This window comes from Neomonachus schauinslandi, chromosome 1 (genome assembly GCF_002201575.2).
Source record: "Neomonachus schauinslandi chromosome 1, ASM220157v2, whole genome shotgun sequence".
Classification (NCBI taxonomy): Eukaryota; Metazoa; Chordata; class Mammalia; order Carnivora; family Phocidae; genus Neomonachus; species Neomonachus schauinslandi.
The window spans coordinates 453,878-471,992 of NC_058403.1; the positions used below are offsets into that span (position 1 = coordinate 453,878).

Below are 18,115 nucleotides of genomic sequence, written 5' to 3' on the forward strand. Positions count from 1 at the left end.
ACGTAGGAGGTAACGCCTAGCCTGGATCCACAACGTAGGAGGTATCGCCTAGCCTGGATCCACGAGTAGCAGGTATCACGCAGCCTGGATCCACGACTAGGAGGTACGTCTAGCCCGGATCCACGACCTAGGAGGTATCGCCTAGCCCGGATCCACGACCAGCAGGTAACGCCTAGCCCGGATCTACGACCGGGAGGTAACGCCTAGCCTGGATCCACGACTGGGAGGTAACGCCTAGCCTGGATCCTCGATTAGGAGATATCGCCTAGCCTGGATCCACGACCAGCAGGTAACGCCTAGCCTGGATCCATGACTAGGAGGTATCGCCTAGCCTGGATCCACGAATAGGAGGTTAACGCCTAACCTGGATCCACGACCAACAGGTATCGCCTAGCCTGGAACCACGACTAGGAGGTAACGCCTAACCTGGATCCACGACTAGGAGGTATGGCCTAGCCTGTATCTACGACTAGGAGGTATCACCTAGCCTGGATCCTTGATGAGGAGGTATCGCCGAGCCTGGATCCATGACCAGCAGGTAACGCCTAGCCTGGATCCACGACTAACAGGTATCGCCTAGCCTGGAGCCATGACTAGGAGGTAACGCCTAACCTGGATCCACGACTAGGAGGTAACGCCTAGCCGGGATCCACAACTAGGAGGTATCACCTAGCCTGTATCTACGACTAGGAGGTATCGCCTAACCTGGATCCACGACTAGGAAGTATCGCCTAGCCTGTATCTATGACTAGGAGGTATCGCCTAGCCTGGATCCACGACTAGGAGGTATTGCTTAGCCTGAATCCATGACTAAGAGGTAACGCCTAGCCTTTGAACATTACAGTACATGTGACATTTCCTTTGAAGGAAGCAAGACGTCAACAGATGAACGGTGACCCTGCTGGCAGGGATGCCAGGACACAGAGCAGCTGGGCCTGAAGCTCCTCCACCTCCAGACCACACCTCTCAAGGACGTGGTCCTCTTCACGCCACTTTTGGAGGAGACACTGATGGCTGTGACCTGGTTTTTGCTGCGTAGGGAAGGGAAGTTGAGTTAATTCTGAGTTATCTCAGCCATTTGAGGGGCTTGGGGGGACAGTGGTGCAGAAGTGTTTCTGTCCTCACCCTTGTGGACAGGGAGGGAGGTGTGGCCAGGGATCTGCTTTTATACAGTGACCATGGCATAGTATTTTGGTTTTCTACTTATAACTGTTACTACAAGTAGTAATTTTCTACTTCAAGCAGTGTTTAAGCCTTAAGATCCAACAGAGGGGCACCTGGGTGGTTCAGTCAGTTAAGCATCTGCCTTTGGCTCACGTCGTGATCCCAGGACTCTGGGATTGAGCCCCTGCATTGGGCTTCCTGCTCAGTGGGGAGTCTGCTTCTCCCTTTGCCCCTACTCCCTGCTCATGCGTGTGCACGTGTGCGTTCTCTCTCTCTCAAATAAATAAATAAAACCTTTAAAAAAAAAAAAGTCCAACAGAATTTGCGAACTAGGTTTTGGACTTGCTGGGGACCCATTACCCCTTTGGTGTAGGGTGGTCTATCCCATGCCTGTCCCACCACTATATTTGGGAAGCACATAACGTTGGTTTCACAGCCTCACAGCCAGAGAGAAATTCTGCCTCAGAAGGAATCCCACCTCAGGTCTTACCCATACCTGATTTCTAGATGAGACTTGGGACTTGGAATACATGCTTGAAAGAGTTAAGATCTCTGGGCCACTGGGATGGGGTGAATGTATTTTACATGCAAGAAAGATGAATTTGGGGGACCAGAGGGTAGAATGTTATGGACTTAAGTGTATCCCCCAAAATTCTTAGGTGGAAGCCCTAACCCCCATCATGACTCTATTTGGAAACGGCTTTTGAGGAGATAAAAGGATGGGACTCTAATCCAATAAGACTACTGTCCCCCACACAGAGGAGAGACCATGTGAGGACACACTGAGCAGCCTCACCAGAACCCAACCCTGACAGCACTTGATCTTGGACATCCAGCCTCTAGAACGGAGAATCAACATCTGCGGTGCTCTGACAGCTCAAGTGACTCACGCACAGCCTTTCAATCTCCCCTGGCCTCTTCCCACCCTTTTCTTCCAGTTGACCTCTCCACTGCCTTCCGCATACAGCCCAGACCCCAAGGGCCCTCACTTCATTTCAACCCAAATGCCAACTGCGGCAGAGCTACGTGAGCTTGTCAGGAGACAACGGGACACCTCGCTCCTGCCCCCGGCCGTCCTTTCTTGGCTGCCCAATTCCAGCATACAGGTACACAGTACCAGAACCCTTCACCCTTATTCTCCTGGGAAACAACTTTACCAACCAGAGCCACTGCTTATGCACGGCTCCTTATGCCTTCAGTCCTCCAAACTCCACTCACTCCCGAAGAGACTCAGGTCGGCACCTTTCCCTCACCCCTGAAGTGAGGCTGTTTTGAACACCGGTCATCCTGGTGTGGCTTTCTGTCACAGTCTGCATTCCATCCTGCGGTCCCTCAATCTCCTAAATGGTTCTTTCAATTTGCATACAAACATATTTCAATATGAGATTTTAAAAATTACACGATCACACAGCATAGTTTCCCTAGAAGATCTCTGCTTCACTGATCCAGCTCTCCCCCCAACTGCTCCTCTGTTTACCACCTCCGCAGCTTTACCTTCGCCAGAGTGCTCTGCAGAGAATCACACGGAGTACACCTGTCACACTGGCCCCTTCCAACTCAGCCAGGCGCATTAAGGCCCCTCCACGTCTTTATATGTCTTGAATGCTCATTCCTTTGCATTTCTGAATTTGAATTGCTGATGGGAATGCAAAATGGCACAACCAGTTTGGAGGACCATTTCTGGCAGATTTTTAAAAGGTTAAATACACACCTACCATAGGATCCAACCATACCACTCCTAGATAGGAATGGGGTAGTAGGGAAGAGGAAGAAATGACACTGAGTACAGCTCTGATCTTTGCAATCTTGGTAATTAATGTTTCACTTACTCAAAAAATAATTAAATTAAATCAAACTGGATGTAAGAAGAACCAAAATAGAATACAAACAATAAAACAAATAAAACTAACTGCATTACAAATGAATAAAATAGGGCGCCTGGGTGGCTCAAATGGTTAAGCATCTGCCTTCGGCTCAGGTCATGATCCCAAGCTCCTGGGATCGAGTCCCACATCGGGCTCCTGGCTCGGCGAGGAGCCTGCTTCTCCCTCTGACCCTCTCCCCTCTCATGCTGTTTCTCTCTCGCTCGCTTTCTAAAAAATAAATAAATAAAATCTTTAAAAACAAACAAACAAACAAAAAAACAAATGAATAAAATAACTATAACAAAGAAGTAAAGAATAAAAAAACTAAACAACTTTGGAACACTACACAACAAACTTTGGGATGCTAAAGCCAAAAAGAACTAGAGCTGACCCTTGAACAACAGGGGTCCACTTACAGACTTTTTTCAACAAACACTGTACAGTACTGTAAACGTATCTTCTCTTCCTTATGACTTCAATAACATTTTCTTTTCACTAGTTTGCTTTATATTAAGAATACTATAGGAGCGCCTGGGTGGCTCAGTTGGTGAAGCGTCTGCCTTCGGCTCAGGTCATGATTTCAGGGTCCTGGGATCGAGCCTTCCATTGGGCTCCCTGCTCAGCAGGGAGCCTGCTTCTCCCTCTCCCTCTGTCCCTCCCCCCAACTCGTGCTTGGGCTCTCCCTCTCTCAAATAAATAAATAAAATCTTAAAAAAAAAAAAAAAAGAATCCTGTACGTGATACAGAAAACACACAAAATATGTGTTAATCAACTGTTACATCATTTTGCTGGTAAGGCTTCCAGTCAACAGTAGGCTAACAGCAGTTACGTTTTGGGAAGTCAAAAGTTATAGACCTCTTTTCAACAGCACAGGGAGGTCAATGCCCCAACCCCCTTGTTGTTGAAGGGCCAACTATATATGCAAATATTCTAGTTAGTAAATTTGTTTTTCACAGGAGTGAGGATTAGCAATTCTGAAACTAATTTGTGTATATACATATATTTTTTTTTTTTAAAGATTTTATTTATTTATTTGACAAAGAGAGAGAGAGCGAGAGCAGGAACACAAGCAGGGGGAATGGGAGAGGGAGAAGCAGGCTTCTTGCCGAGCAGGGAACCCCGATGCGGGGCTGGATCCCAGACCCTGGGATCATGACCTGAGCCGAAGGTAGACGCTTAACGACTGAGCCACCCAGGCGCCCTAATTTGTATATATTTTAAGACTGAGGAAATAAGTAAAATATTGTAGATAAGGGAGGCAGGTTTCTCACTATTGGTTAAAGGAATTAAGATTAAGGAGAGGGGGGAGCTAGAATGATTCCTATGATGTTGGATGGAAACTGAAGGTACTAGTGTGAACTCATGGTTTTTATTATACACACAGGCTGACAAAGAAACACAGAGACCTAGCTCTGTTGAAACAGCCTAGAAGCAAAGATACCCCAGTAGCAATAAGCACACCTCTCACCCAGATATTAGTTTCTAAATACCATTCTCCACTAAAAGAAACCAGAGCTTGAAGAATGGGCTGATAACAGGAAAAGGACAAAATAAACTTGGAAAATCTTGGTGCCAAAATGTAAGGAATTAAGGTGCCAGAAACAATGAGGACATGTTGGAAGGGCAGATGCCAATTCAAAGGCACTTCCAATGGCCAAATCTATGTATTTCAGCAACAAAATAAACACTGATATGGTTGACATGATGGGTTAAAACCCACAGAATAAAAACCGAGGTATGCCTGGCTGGCTCAGTCAGTACAGCATGCAACTCTTGATCGCGGGGTCATGAGTTTGAGCCCCATGTTGGGTGTAAAGTTTACTTAAAAAAGGAAAAAAAGAAAAAGAAAAATCCCTAAGTCCATACTGGTATAAACAACTGCACACATAAATACACTGGAGGGAAGTGACAGTTCCTCCTTACAGCAGAATGTCATTTAATATACGGAGACAGAATGATAGAAACAGGGCGCCTGGGTGGCTCAGTTGGTTAAGCATCTGCCTTCGGCTCAGGTCATGAGCCCGGGGTCTGGGGATCCAGTCCCGCATCAGGCTCCCTGTTTAGCGGGGAGCCTGCTTCTCCCTCTCCCTCTGCCCATTCCCAACTCGTGTGCGCGCTCGTGATCTCTCACTCTCTCTCTCAAATAAATAAAATCTTTAAAAAAAAAAAAAAAAAGAATGCTAGAAACAAAAATCGTTTGGCCAACACCACCATAATAATTGTTGCAAGCAAGAATCATCAGTGAAAGGTAAAATTAGTGGAGGAAAGCATGAGAAATAGAACTTTGCAGGGTCTCTATCTCCACACAATACACTTACTAACTACAAAGTTAAAAACAGTAACTTTTCTATCCAGAGATATCTGGCAGGTCCCACAGTAACTAAGTGATCAAAGTTGACATTACCAGTAGTAGTGAGACCATCAAGTATCAATACCAGGTGCACTGAGCAGGGAATATCATCACTTCTACCATGTTCTCGCCAAAATTCAAACCTGATTTTAATCAGGAGTAAATATCAAACAAATCCAAACTGACAGGCATTCCACAAAATAACTAGCAAGGGGGTACCTGGGTGGCTCAGTCGGTTAAGGTTCTGCCTTCAGCTCAGGTCATGATCCCAGGGTCCTGGGATCGAGCCCTGCGTCAGGAGCCCTGCTCAACGGGGAGCTTGCTTCTCCCTCCCCCTCCCCACCCCCCACCCCGGCTTGTGCACACGCCTTCTCTCTCTCAAATAAAAATAAAATCTTAAAAAAAAAGAATATCCACCAAGGACTCTTCAAAGACGTCCAACTTATAAAAGACAAGGTAAGACTGAGAAACTGTCTCAGACTGGAGTAAACTTAGACGGCAGGACACTGAGATACAGCACATAATCCTGGACCAGAAAAAGGACAGTAGTGGGACAGTGGGAGAAATTTGAGTAAGCTCTATCAATTAGCTCATAGTATTGTTTCAGTGTGAATTGAAACTGATTGCGATAATCATACCGATAACACAAGATGTTAACATTTCAAGAAACTAAGTGAAAGGTATCCACGAACCCTGTGGTAATTTTTGCAAATTTTTTGTTAAGCTGAACATTATTTCAAAATGAAAAGCTAAAATATGTAAGACATTTAATTTAAAATAAAAACACTTCTCTGACTTGAAAGTAAAAATAAAATAAATATTATTTATAAATTATGAGCTTTTCTGCTCAAGGAGGCTAAGAGAAAACATACAGAGAACAGCCACTGCACGTCAACTCCCAGGACCCTCACTATAGCTTCCGTTCACTTGCACAGCTGTGATGGAGACAAGGCTGCTGAGAACTGCTGCCCTAACCCAGGACAAGCACAGAGGATGAACCTCAGGCCTGCAGTGGAGGGTCAGGCTGGCCCAAAGGCTGGGCCCCCAGCCTGCTGGCCAGCTGCCTCCCAGACGAGGGAGTACAGCTACATACTGGCAAAGATGCCACTTTTCCAAGAAAGTAGGCCAGGCACATAATGATTTTTTGTCAAATTCTGCCCAGGGTCGCCAGTATTTCAGCTCATTCTAGCGAACACCTAAACCTGCATCTGCTCTGTCGCACCCAACAAGGAATAATCACAATTCAAGGGCCCTCAATAATGAACGTAAGAAGCCACAGTGAAAGCCCACCTACAGGGGATCGGCAGGCCACGCAGGCCCTGCATCCACCAGTCAGCCGCACCCGTCCTGCAGTTCACAGGGCCTCAAGCAGAGGATGGTGGTGCCTCGTCCAGCAAGACACCATTTGTGCAACACCTTCACCCATTCCCTCTTCATCCCAATGTTCAGAAAGAAGGTAAAAAACCAAGGACAATAAGCAGGTGAAGGACTATTATGGTTTAAGTGTCCAAAGAAAAGCCTGTTACAGGGGCTGACACAGCCACAGCCAAGGAACTCACACTGATAAAATTTCCGTTACCAAAGCAAGAACCTATACTGACACTTGTCTTCAGTCAATCCAAAATCATAGAAGATAAGACATTTAGTAGGGATGAAAACATAAAAATACATTCCCTTTTTATAAAGTGAAGCTCTCTTTCCCCACCTTTGATAGCCAGCAACAAGAAGAAGATAAGCAAAACGTTAAACCACAGTGCTGAGGAAACCCACCTGCGCTGCTCCTGCCCCATCAGGGGTGTCACCGCATGACTCGTCTTTGCAAACGTCCCCTCTTCCCAGGAGTCCACCATCCTCGGTGGCTACCGGGCTCTCCTCCTGGACAGGCGCATCGACAGCCGGGCCCTTCCTCTTCGCCGTCTTTTTCTTCGGATGCGCACAGTCACCTTTTGTTTTTCTCTGTCGGAAGTGAGCAAGCTGCGCAAAAACGTAGAGAAGTAGTAAAGGCAAAGGTAAGTAAGAAAAAAGTAACAGAACCACAAAGCCAATGAGCTGGTGGGGAACATGAGGCTCTGGGGCTGGCCCAGTGTACTCAGCCAAACCTCACCAGACCCACGTCAACCAACAGATCCCTGTCCCACAAACTCTGCCTTCATTAATATCTGCAATACTAGCATTTAAGTTCAGAATTCTATCCGAAGGAACTGCTAATTATTCCTATATACGGACAAAAGAAAGCAATACGGCCAACTGGCAGAATAGCTTTTCTTGCCCCTGGCAGTTCACAGAAAAATACAATTTAAAAAAATACATCTATTTAAAAGACTGATAGCTTAATCAAGGCATGCTTAAGGTTTAAAAATACATAAATGCTAAATCTCTTTTTGCTCCCATTTTCCCCCCAATTGAGGAAATATATAGCCTAGCCAAAACTTCCTAGCCATAGATTCTGAGACAAGGTACAGAAATAGCAAAAAATTAATTAAGCCAGGTCAATCTAAGATCCTCCTTTATGGAATCAGATGTTCTATTTTTCACGACACAGCTCACCAATGCACCAGGGACCTCCACAGAATGTCACCCATCAGAAGACACAACCTAGCTCTGTTCAGTCCCTCAAACTAAAGGGTTTTAGACTCTGTTCACACACGGTCTCCCACTAAGATCTTATTCAAAGATATGAGATCTAATATCAGCTTTTCATGAGACACTGGCTCCTTCAAATGACAACTGTGCTTATAAAAACAAACGCATTTAACAAATATTTGTGTAAATGTAACAGAAGTGCGCACTTTCACAGACACATAAAAATTATATAAGGCCATTTACATGAGAAAAACTGTGTCTCCAGGACAGCCTGCCTTCCAAACCAGCCCCATATTCCTCATTTTATGCCCCACTCCATCAACTCTGTCCCCAGGTTCCCTCCCACATCACCATCATCCACTCTGGCCTGGGTTCTCGAACAAGAGGTGCCCTGTTTCTTCCTGCAATGAGGCGAACCTTCCTCATCACTCTCAACACTCCTTTAAGCACCTTTACGCATGCTTACAAACCATGGCAAGCTCGGGGAATACACACGTCAAATATTAAACTCTGGCTCATTTTCATCTCCTGGCCCATGTACATGCCAGGCACATGTAAAGGGAAAAAGAACATGCCACCACCCCCCTCTTCAAACCCATCACAAGTTTCTGCTTCACAGGAAGCCTGAATGAGGCCCCTCTGTCCTCTGCCTGTCACCCTGCCATTAGATGCTGCTACACCAGTCACTAGGTGTTGTGAATGGCCTCTTTAATGCACTGGCCCTGTGGTTCCCTCCAAGGAAGAAACGAGCACTGAATATCTCCTAAGAGCTGGTCCATATGAAATTCCCAATGTCTGGCCCCATCTGAGCTCAAGCGCAGCAACTTCACATGGCTCTACCCACTAACGGGGTGGCACTGTGCAGACTCTCGCTCATCCCTTGGCAGAACAGGTAAGCAACTTCCCCCACACAGCCTGAATGGGGTGGGGCCAGGAGTCACAGCCAAAGCGCCTGCTTGATCCACTCTGCCTCCACAGCTGGGTCTTCTCGGGTCATGGCCCAATCCCCACAATATGCCCCCCTGACAGAAAGTACCAGGTCTACGTGAAAACTGGGGCAAAAGCAAGGTGATAAATGCATCCCTGGAGCCACACGACTCTAGGAGCACAGTGAGTTCCTTGGGGCAACCACAACCTAGGGTCCCAGCAGACTCTGTCCAGGAGGCCCAGCATGAGGGAATGGCTCCAGCAGAGCTCCTCACCTGGGCCCCAAACCGCAGTGAGGCCACAAGAGCTCCCGGACCCCAGAGAGTATCAGGCAGTAGGTCGGCAGAAGGTACTCTGCAATGCAAACAATTCATGCGTTCCTGGACCAGCACTCCAAAACTTCTTTTTTATATTTAAAAAACCTGCATAATTCCAAGTGAAATGACAATCTGCATGTGGCTTTAAGTGGACGTAAGTGGAGATCAGCCCTACAGGGGGATAAGTCGCAGCTCCTATTAGTCGTCCAGGAGTCCCGAGTCCTGGGAGGCGGGGCTGCGGCAGGTGCGGTCGCTCAGGTGTACGACGCGCCGGCGGCGCAGGACAACGAAGACGCGCGGCGTGGGGAGAGCCGTTCCCTTCACTACCTGCCCGGCCTTCGCTCTCCACTGGGAGCGGAATGGGGCCGGGCGCTCAGGCACAGCGCGTTCCTAGGCCACCAGTGTCCATCAGGGCGCCACTGGCCGAGACCCCCCCGCCACTCGAGAGGCTGCTGCGCCGGCTTCCCTGGAAACGCCGAGGGCGCGGCAAGGCCTCGAGAGACGGCGGGAACCCCGGAGGCGGCGCGCGGCCGAGACCCGCCCCCACCCCACCCCACCCGCCGGCGCCGGCCCCGGCCCTCCTCCGCCGTGAGCGCCCACGGGCGTCGCCCCGCCCCTCGCGCAGGCGCAGCCCCGCGAACCCGGCCTGCCCCGCGCCGGGCCTCCTCGCGCCACCCCACCCCCACCCCACACGTCCTCAGCCGGTGACTGGCTGCGGCCGCCACAGGGGCGGGGCCGGGCAGAGGGCGGCCGATTCAAGATGGCGGCGGCCAGGAGGCGGCTTCCAGCCGAGTCGGCGGGAAGGGCAAGACTCTGGCGGCGGTCCCTGCCTGCCCGCATCCGCTCCTAGCACGGAACAGAAGCAGTCACCGGAACCTGCCCTTGGAAACCCACGCTGGCACAGCCGGGGGAGGAGGAGGCGCTGCCGTTTACCTTCGCTCTCCCGGCCTCCACCTTTCTGCGCCGCTGCTCTTGCTCATCTTCTTCCATCTCCCTCCGCGGCTTCTCGCGGGTCGCCCGAGAGGTGACGGGATCGACGCGCCGCCGCCTTCGCTCTATTTACACTCCCTCCCCCTAGTCTGGGCTCGCCCTCCCCCCCGCGACAACTGTCACGCAGACGTGGGTCCGGCTCCGCCCCCGGCGTGCGCCGTCTGCCCCGCCGCCAATGGGGGGGGGGGGGTCGCGTTCCTGCCCTCGCGCACGCGCAGTCAGGGCGGTGCGACCCGGACGGAGTTCCGCCCCTGCCAGCCGCTGGCCTCCCATTGGCGTGATGACGATTCCACCTCCCAGCCGGACCAATGGTGGAGCGCGGAGGCCTCGGAACCCTCTGTGATTGGTCGGTTTTAAAGAGGCCCTAGCTGCCCAACGGGAGGGCGGTGGGCGCGGGCGCGTAGGGCGGGTGCGCTGGCGCCAGCTCCGGGGCCGCAGCCGTCCCTCGAAGGGCCTTGGGGCGAGCGTGGCCGCCAGCCTTCGTCCGCGGTCTCGGTAGCCGGGAGTTCGACGTGGCCGCACCCCTTCCGTGAAGGGGCTGCGAGGCCGCCCACCGTCGTGTCCACCCGGAGCAAGTCCAGGAGGCCGCGACTTCGCACCCCGCTCCGTCTCTGCGAGGCCCCGGCGGTGGCAGGAGCCTGACTCCCGTTCCCCGGCACGCTCTGGGACCACCAGCCTGGGTGTCCTTCCCGTGCGTCCCGCCCGCCGCGTGCGACCTGTGTCCGGGACAGCCAGGGTCTGTAGCGGGGAATCGGGCCCCGAGCTGCAGAGACTGCACATGTGCACGTTTCTCTCTGGGGACACAGCGTCGCGTCCAGGTCTCTGATGCGCTGCGCCTGCTTCCAGCTTGCAGCTCCCGGTGGGCTCCCGCGGTCATGGGTCCACTCGCACCTCCGCCATAAAGCAGCCCCCTGGATCGGAGAGAGAGGAGGGACCCCACGTGGAGAGAGGCTCTGAGGGGCGGGAAAGGCAAACTTACACATGTCTGCTCCTGTTAGCACAAGAACCCCCGGGTGGCAGGGGCTCCCTAGGGCCGACTTGCCCAGCGGCCTGTGGTCCCTTGAGAAAATGGTGAGGATGCAGTTTTAAATGATACTGTGATTGTACCCAGTTCTAGATCCCCAGAGAGAGAGCTAGTTAAGTGAACATCAAAAGTCTTCTTACGGAAAGGGATTAAGGGCTGTGGGATGTTTGGGTAAATTTCAGTTGTATCGTAAATGGCTGTTAAAAAGGGATGTGCTTCCTGCTCAGTTTTGCTGTGAACCTAAAACTGCTCTAAGAAATAAAGTCTGGGGGGTGCCCGGGTGGCTCAGTGGGTGAAGCATCTGACTCCAGATTTCAACTCAGGTCGTGATCTCAGAGTTGTGGGATCCTTGCTCAGAGGGGAGTCTGCTGGAGATTCTCCCTCTCCCTCCGTCCCTTCACCCCACTTGCCCACACTCTCTCTCTCAAATAAGTCTTTAAAAAATAAATAATAAAGTCTGTTAAAATTTTTAAAAAAAGGGAATATAACTTTGGTGATGCGTTCGTGGTCTGCGTGGGAATCTGAAGTCTTGTGAAATCATTGTTCCTCAGCTTCAAACTTCACTTGAACCTGTTTGTCCAGATAGGGAAACAACGCACGGTTTTTATTCCCAGCCCACGGTTTGGCTTAACCATCAAGCTCACCGGACGCTGATAAGCTGACAATCCAAGCACCTTGTCCTGTAGTGTAACCATGCTGAGCGAGCCTTCTGCCAGCGTGGGCGCTGGGGAAGCTGGGGCCTTCCCCCGGTGGTGATCCTGTTGGCCCAAATGGGCTCCACGTTCTCAGTCTCACTTTAACTTTCCTCATTGCTGTTGGAGTGTCCCGTTTACCATTCAATGGAAGATGAAAGCAGTCTGTACACAACAGCACCACAGTTCAGGTGCAGGACTAGGGAACTGCAGAGCTCAGGCGGGTGAGAAGGAGAAGGTGGGCGTCCCAAGCTCGGGAAGAGGCATGGGAAATGAACAGCTGTGCCTCCGTACCGCAAGGGAGATGTGAACGGCCCGGGGGCAGATGGGCCGTGGAAAGCCAGTTCGGAAGACACGACTTCAAGTGGCCGGCCGCGGGAGAGAAAGTGGCACAAAAAGCGAGATTGCTCTGGGCAGTGTTGCAGTAGAGACGCACTGGGTGTTTGGGGTTCCCTCTGCTCTGCTCACCTGTCCCCCGCCTTTCCTTGGACAGGGTTTGCGTGCAGGCTGTGCGCTCCCTGCTTGCTCTATGCTCTGAGACTGAGTAAGGGTAGTAATAATAGTGCCGCTTCCTCAGTGATAATGACAAGCTGGCTGACAAGCTCATCTTTCAGCCTCAGTGAGAATGTGTGAGCATAAGCAACCACAGTTTAGACAAACCTCCCTCGGGAGAGTGCTGGAAACTCACCCGCCAGAAAACACATCTCCTCCTGAGTCAGACCACAGCCCTTTGGTAAGTGCAGCTTTCAGTCTTAGCTTGCAGAATTCAGTGGTTTGAGCAAACATGGGTGTGGGTGGGCTCCCAAGACCAGGGGTCGGGCAGGCAACACCGGCAGAGCACTGGGTCAACTTTCCAAGACCAGTTAGTCCCAGAGCCTGACTCTCGCAACCTTTACATGTTACAATACATGTAAGACTCCACGGGCTGCATGCCCAGAGTCTTCCCACACGGGTTTGGTCACTGGTTTTCAATCTATATTCCTTAGAACCCCAGAATCATTTCCATGGTCATTCTAGATTATGTTACTGATCTGACTCTCAGTTTATTTTTAACAATTAAAACGCTGTCCAAATAAATGATGTAGATACTCACCCCAAGGAGGAAAACCTAACCCTCACTCCTTAAGTATGAACTGTGCACAATGACTTCCTCCCACAGAGGACTGTGGAAAGGGGAGAAAAATAGTAACTGTGGAGTGAAGAAACCTAGCTGGGTGATCAGGGTCGGAGTCAGCAGTGATGAGTCAGGGTGACCACATGCACTGTGAGAACTCTGTTACACCATCTTCCTGATTTTCCTGCAAATATAAACTTTAAATAACTTAATTTTTTTTAAGATTTTATTTATTTATTTATTTATTTGACAGAGACAGTGAGAAAGGGAACACAAGCAGGGGGAGTGGGAGAGGGAGAAGCAGGCTTCCCGCAGAGCAGAGAGCCCGATGCGGGGCTCGATCCCAGGACCCCGGGATCATGACCTGAGCCAAAGGCAGACGCTTAATGACTGAGCCACCCAGGTGCCCCAAAACTTTAATAAATGGCTTTATTAAAAAAAAAAAAAAGTCTAACAAACTCACACTGGGATGTGTTATGTATACCACTTGGGATTATCTCCTAGCTACCTTGAGTAGCTTAACTAAATTAGTTTTTGTTTACACTCAGACCTCCTGTTTGAATGTTAGGGTTATGATACATATAAATCCATAACCACTGAAGTGTATGGGCAATTTAAGGGACTTTTAGCCAAATTTTGGCCATCTGATACAAGTTTTTGGTTCAGTTGCATTGAGGAGGGGGCTGTAAGTGTGCTGATCCCTCATTCCCACCCCAGCCCTGGACCAGTGCCACTGGATCCAATATCCAATCTGTTCCATCCACTTCATTAGCTGGGTTGATTAATTTGTAAATCTGAAATGTAAAGCCGGTACAAATGAAGAGCCACTTTGATCAGTTTTGTGCCCTGTGCTCTGTGTGAACGATCATTTATAAAAGGCTTCTCTTGCTGGGTGTCGCACCCCACTGCCCCCCCAGCGCTGGAGTGCATGTCTCCAGCCACCAACTTCTGACCTGACCAGCAGTCCTGTCCTTAGGTGCCCCCACCCCTCTCTGGGCCAGGATCCCCACAGGGCAATCCCAATCCTGCAATCACATCCCTGCCTGGAGGAGTGGTAGCCCCGTGTGGCCCTGTGTCCTGCAAGGTGATGGCTAGGAGCCTGTGGGGTGCGCCCACCCAGAAGCCCCACCAGGAAAGCCCCTAAGCAGGTCATTGGTCAGGTCCCTGTGCTGCCCCTTCTGCCGCCCAGAATTTCCTGAAATCGCAGGGACATGGTGCCCCCACCCTGTCCTCCTGGTATCTAGGCTTCACACCCATCTGGCTCTGAGGGTCCCTAGAAGGGGCTGGGGGCCTCCTGGCCCCTTGGAGCTAACAATGGATGAGGGGAGGGTAGGCCCCTGCAGGGCATGGGGGATGGATGCAGCTGCCCCCCACCCCTACCCCATACTCTTCTGGACTCAGTCCTGAGGGTGGGGGCAATGCAGGGGGAATCAGGACTGCCCCCCCAGGACCTCACTCTGTCCCCTCGGGCCCCAGCTGCTGCTCATCACCTTCCCAATAAGCCCCACCTGGCTACACCTGGAGATTAGCAGTGTTTATAGGCAACTCCTGTGGGGGGGCAGGCTGGGGCTTGGGAAGGACTCTCAGTGGAAACCCGGCAACCTGGGGCCCTCCTGTGTCTGCAGCGCCCAGCAACCGCCGAGGCAACGCGGCGCTCCGGGAGCTGTGTCCACCCTCCCACACGCTGTTCTCTGGCAGCAGCGGGCCGGGCTCCAGGGGGTATACTCAGCCCAGCTCAGGAACCCTTCAAAGACACCACGGTTGGGGCTGCTTCTCCTTGCTTGCTGATAACCTGAGACCGAGGGAGGAGGTGGGTCAGTGGTGTCCCAGGATGCTGGACTCCTCAGTGGCAGATGCGATGACCCGACTGACCCTGAAACTCTTGGAGAAGGTAAGGCAGTGGGGGCAATCATGTTTTCAACAGCTTGTCAAAGAAGCACAGATTCAAAAGGTAAGTTATTATGCCTGTCAGTATACTCCTGCTTCCAAGGGAAAACACTTTCCTGTGCTTTTTAGCCTTATGATGAAGGCCTGTGGTCTCTTGGTTTTCTCTGCCTTTATGCAGAACCAACTAGGTTCTTCTGGCAGCTTCTCAGCTGGGAGGCTGGATACACCCATGGCCCAGAGCATTTTCAGGGCCCACAAACCCCTGCAGAGCCTCCTGGCTTCAGTGTTTGGAGAAGACAGGCCATGGTTGGTGCAGGGTCTGCAGCCGCGTAGGCCGGCCCTGCGGTCCATCCTGACAGCCGTCTTCCTATCTTCCACGGCCAGCCTGCCCACCAGCACAGCGCCTCCTTCTGGGTGGCCCATGGCCAACGTGGAGGGGCTGGCAGGGGTCATCCCAGGACAGGCCCAGACCGTGCTGCTCAGCCCAGGGCTCAAGTGGTCAGGGGTGGGTGGTCAGTGACATGGAGCTGGCCTGGGTCAGGCTCTGCAGAAAGTTGCTTGAAAGGGGCCATTCACATCAGAGCATCTGCCCTAAGATTTCAAGGTGGAACTTGTGTGCACCAAATGGAGAGCCTGACGCCCACAGTCCTAAGAGAGCACAGATGACCCTTGCCACCTCCCCCCACTCTGTCCCCAATCACCTCCATCTGGGACTCTGGTCCCTTCAGACCCTCTGGGGCAGGTGCTCCTCTCCCCACCCAGACCCCACCCACTTGCACACTCTGTCCTTTTCGACACAGAAACTGGAGCAAGAGTGTGACAATGTGGAAGGGGATTCTGAAGAACCCCACCTCGTACCAGGTAAGAGCCCAGGCTGCTGGGAGAACACACACACACATGGTGCTCTGCCAAGCACACCCTCATTGCTTACCACACCCTCACAAAAATCCCAAGAGGGGATATGTTCATCATTCCCATTCTGCAAATAAGAGAAGGGGGGTCCAGAGAGGTCTGATCGTCTGCCCCAGGGTGCCCAGCTCAGACGTGGCCACACCTGGATCCGATCTGTGTCGCTCTGAGCTTGTTCTGGGGTGGGGGGTATGTGGGGTTCAACCTGTCAGGTGAGCACATCTTCAGGCGCCCAGACCAGGCGCTCCTGTGCATCTGCAACCCTGGCCGACGGTCGCTCAGGCCACGTGAGCTGGAGGAGAGGACCACTCTCCCGGTGACAGTGCCCAAGTTCAGGGACATCTGGGTGAGGTGCTAGGGAGGCCTACGAGAACGCTGCCTGTTCGTGGGGAAGAGCCCCTTTGGCAGTGGGAGCTCCAGGAAACTCGCGAGGACAGCAGGCAGAGCCCAGGGCTCAAATCCAGACAGGAAACGCCAAACAGGTCACCTGGCCAACAGGTAAGAGCAGAACCATGGAGTGGGCCAGGGCAGGGGGACTCCTGGGGACTCCCCCAGAGGACAGGCTGCTCTAGGCATCCTCAGAGCTGGGGGGTGGAGAATGGGTGTGCTGTGCCTGAGGACGGAAGGCCAGACCCTGTTCAGAGCCTCCTCTTGAGTGGGGACCCCTCCCTCAGGAGGCTGCAGATGGCATTACCTGAGACTCGGTGGACCGTACCAGCCCCCAGGCTGCTTGGGGCCCCCAGATGGCTCCAGGTGGCAGGAGGCCAGGCTCACAACCCAGTCACGCTCACTACCGAGCCCCGTGAGGCCCTTCTCCCTCTCACCAGAGTCCAGCAGAGCCCGAGGTAGGGCTTTCTGCCATAGGGCAGTGCTTGGGCCCCGTGTGGGAAACTGCCTGATGTGACGCCCTGCAGGAAACAAGGACAGGCTGGATGCAGCCCTGCTGGGTGCTCTGAGGAGGAGGCAAGATCTTCTGCAGAGACTCTGGGTAGGCCGCATGTCCAGCAGCTGTGTGGACCCTGATCATGAGCAGGCCAGAGGCATGGGGGAGGGCTTCCTGGATGAAGCACTGGTTCCCTGATGTCTGTGACCTGTGGGTGGGTAACGGACGGATCCCAAGCAGCTAGGAGCCTGCGCACGTGGGTCCAGAACTTCATGGAGAAAATAACACCTGCATGCATGTTTTCCATAGTCTGGGTTCCAGCGGGAGTGTTCGCTGAAAAACCCTGCTTTGGTTGCACATCCCCAAGGTGGAAATGCTGTGCAAAGGGCCCAATTCCTACAGGAAGTCGGATTTTAAGGTGGCCAATGGCTTCGTCCAAACTAAATGCACCAGCAACAGGGAATGACCATGCGAAGCGATTAATTGAGTCCAAACGTATACGTTAGGATAAAATGCCACATCGTGGTGATGCGGGAAAGAGAATATACTCTGTTGGCTGGGCAAAGAGAACAACCAGAAACCGGTTCGTTATTTGGTAAACTCAAACAGAAGTTTTAAGCTCCCTCCCCTTCCCGCCACGTGAAATGAAGGGTTCCTCTCATGCGTGCCCCCCACGAAGAGCCTAGCTCCAATTCCAGAGGGTCTGTGCCCCGAGGACGTCCTGAGACCCCCTCCCACCGGAGGACCACGTGTCCGTGCGCCGCTGTGCCAGGCGGAGTGCGCGCCCTGGGCACCCGATCTCCTCTCTTCAGTGTCTGGGGCTCTCCCTCTCTGGGTGCTGCAACTCTGCCTTGTGTTGCAGGAACAGCATCTCCTAGAGGAGGGCTCCCAGGCCCAAGCGCGGAGCGGGGTGAACAGAGGAGGAGCCCGTGGGTCAGCGCTGCCCCCAGAGGGGTCCCCCATGGGCATCTACCCCGCCGCCTCCCTGCCCCCGCCAGCCCTGGAGCCACCACGGATTATCCAACACTCAGTAAGTCTTCATGACCTGAGGGCAGAAGCAATGTGGGGAGGATGTGGTGCCCACAGAGACCCCTCATCCAAACGGAGATTGTGGATTTTTGTGGTCTCAAGGCCTTCCTCCACAGCATTACGAAGAGGGTCAGTCAGCTAGGAGCCAACAGTGGCCGCATTTACCATGTCCCGGGCACTGCACAGGGAGCTCCCTGGCTCCTCTCTGCGGTCCTCACAGGTGCCCTGAGAACTGGCTTTGGAGAGGGGAGGTGGTCTTACCCTTCATTACAGAGGAGAGCCTGGGGTCCCCAGGCATTACCTGAGGCTCTCCCTCTCTCTCTCATCCTTTCCCTCTCTCTCTCGTCCTCTCTCTCTCTCGTCCTCTCTCTCTCTCGTCC

The 18,115-nt window shown here is 52.3% G+C and overlaps 2 protein-coding genes across 2 annotated transcripts in view; one reads left to right on the forward strand and one right to left on the reverse strand.

Annotated features, from left to right (window-relative positions):
- The window catches only part of PCNT (pericentrin), a 143,667-nt gene extending 133,296 nt beyond the window's left edge, over positions 1–10,371 (reverse strand). The window contains 2 exon segments of the mRNA XM_044918911.1: positions 7,151–7,354; positions 10,141–10,371. Of these exon segments, the coding sequence (XP_044774846.1) occupies positions 7,151–7,354; positions 10,141–10,197 (261 nt within the window). The 5' untranslated portion in view covers positions 10,198–10,371.
- A 4,487-nt stretch (positions 10,372–14,858) lies between these two features.
- C1H21orf58 (chromosome 1 C21orf58 homolog) overlaps positions 14,859–18,115 on the forward strand; it is a 10,187-nt gene continuing 6,930 nt past the window's right edge. The window contains exons 1-4 of the mRNA XM_021679181.1: positions 14,859–14,918; positions 15,715–15,775; positions 16,738–16,811; positions 17,569–17,736. Coding sequence (XP_021534856.1) covers positions 14,859–14,918; positions 15,715–15,775; positions 16,738–16,811; positions 17,569–17,736 — 363 coding nt within the window. The remainder of the gene's footprint in view (positions 14,919–15,714; positions 15,776–16,737; positions 16,812–17,568; positions 17,737–18,115) is intronic.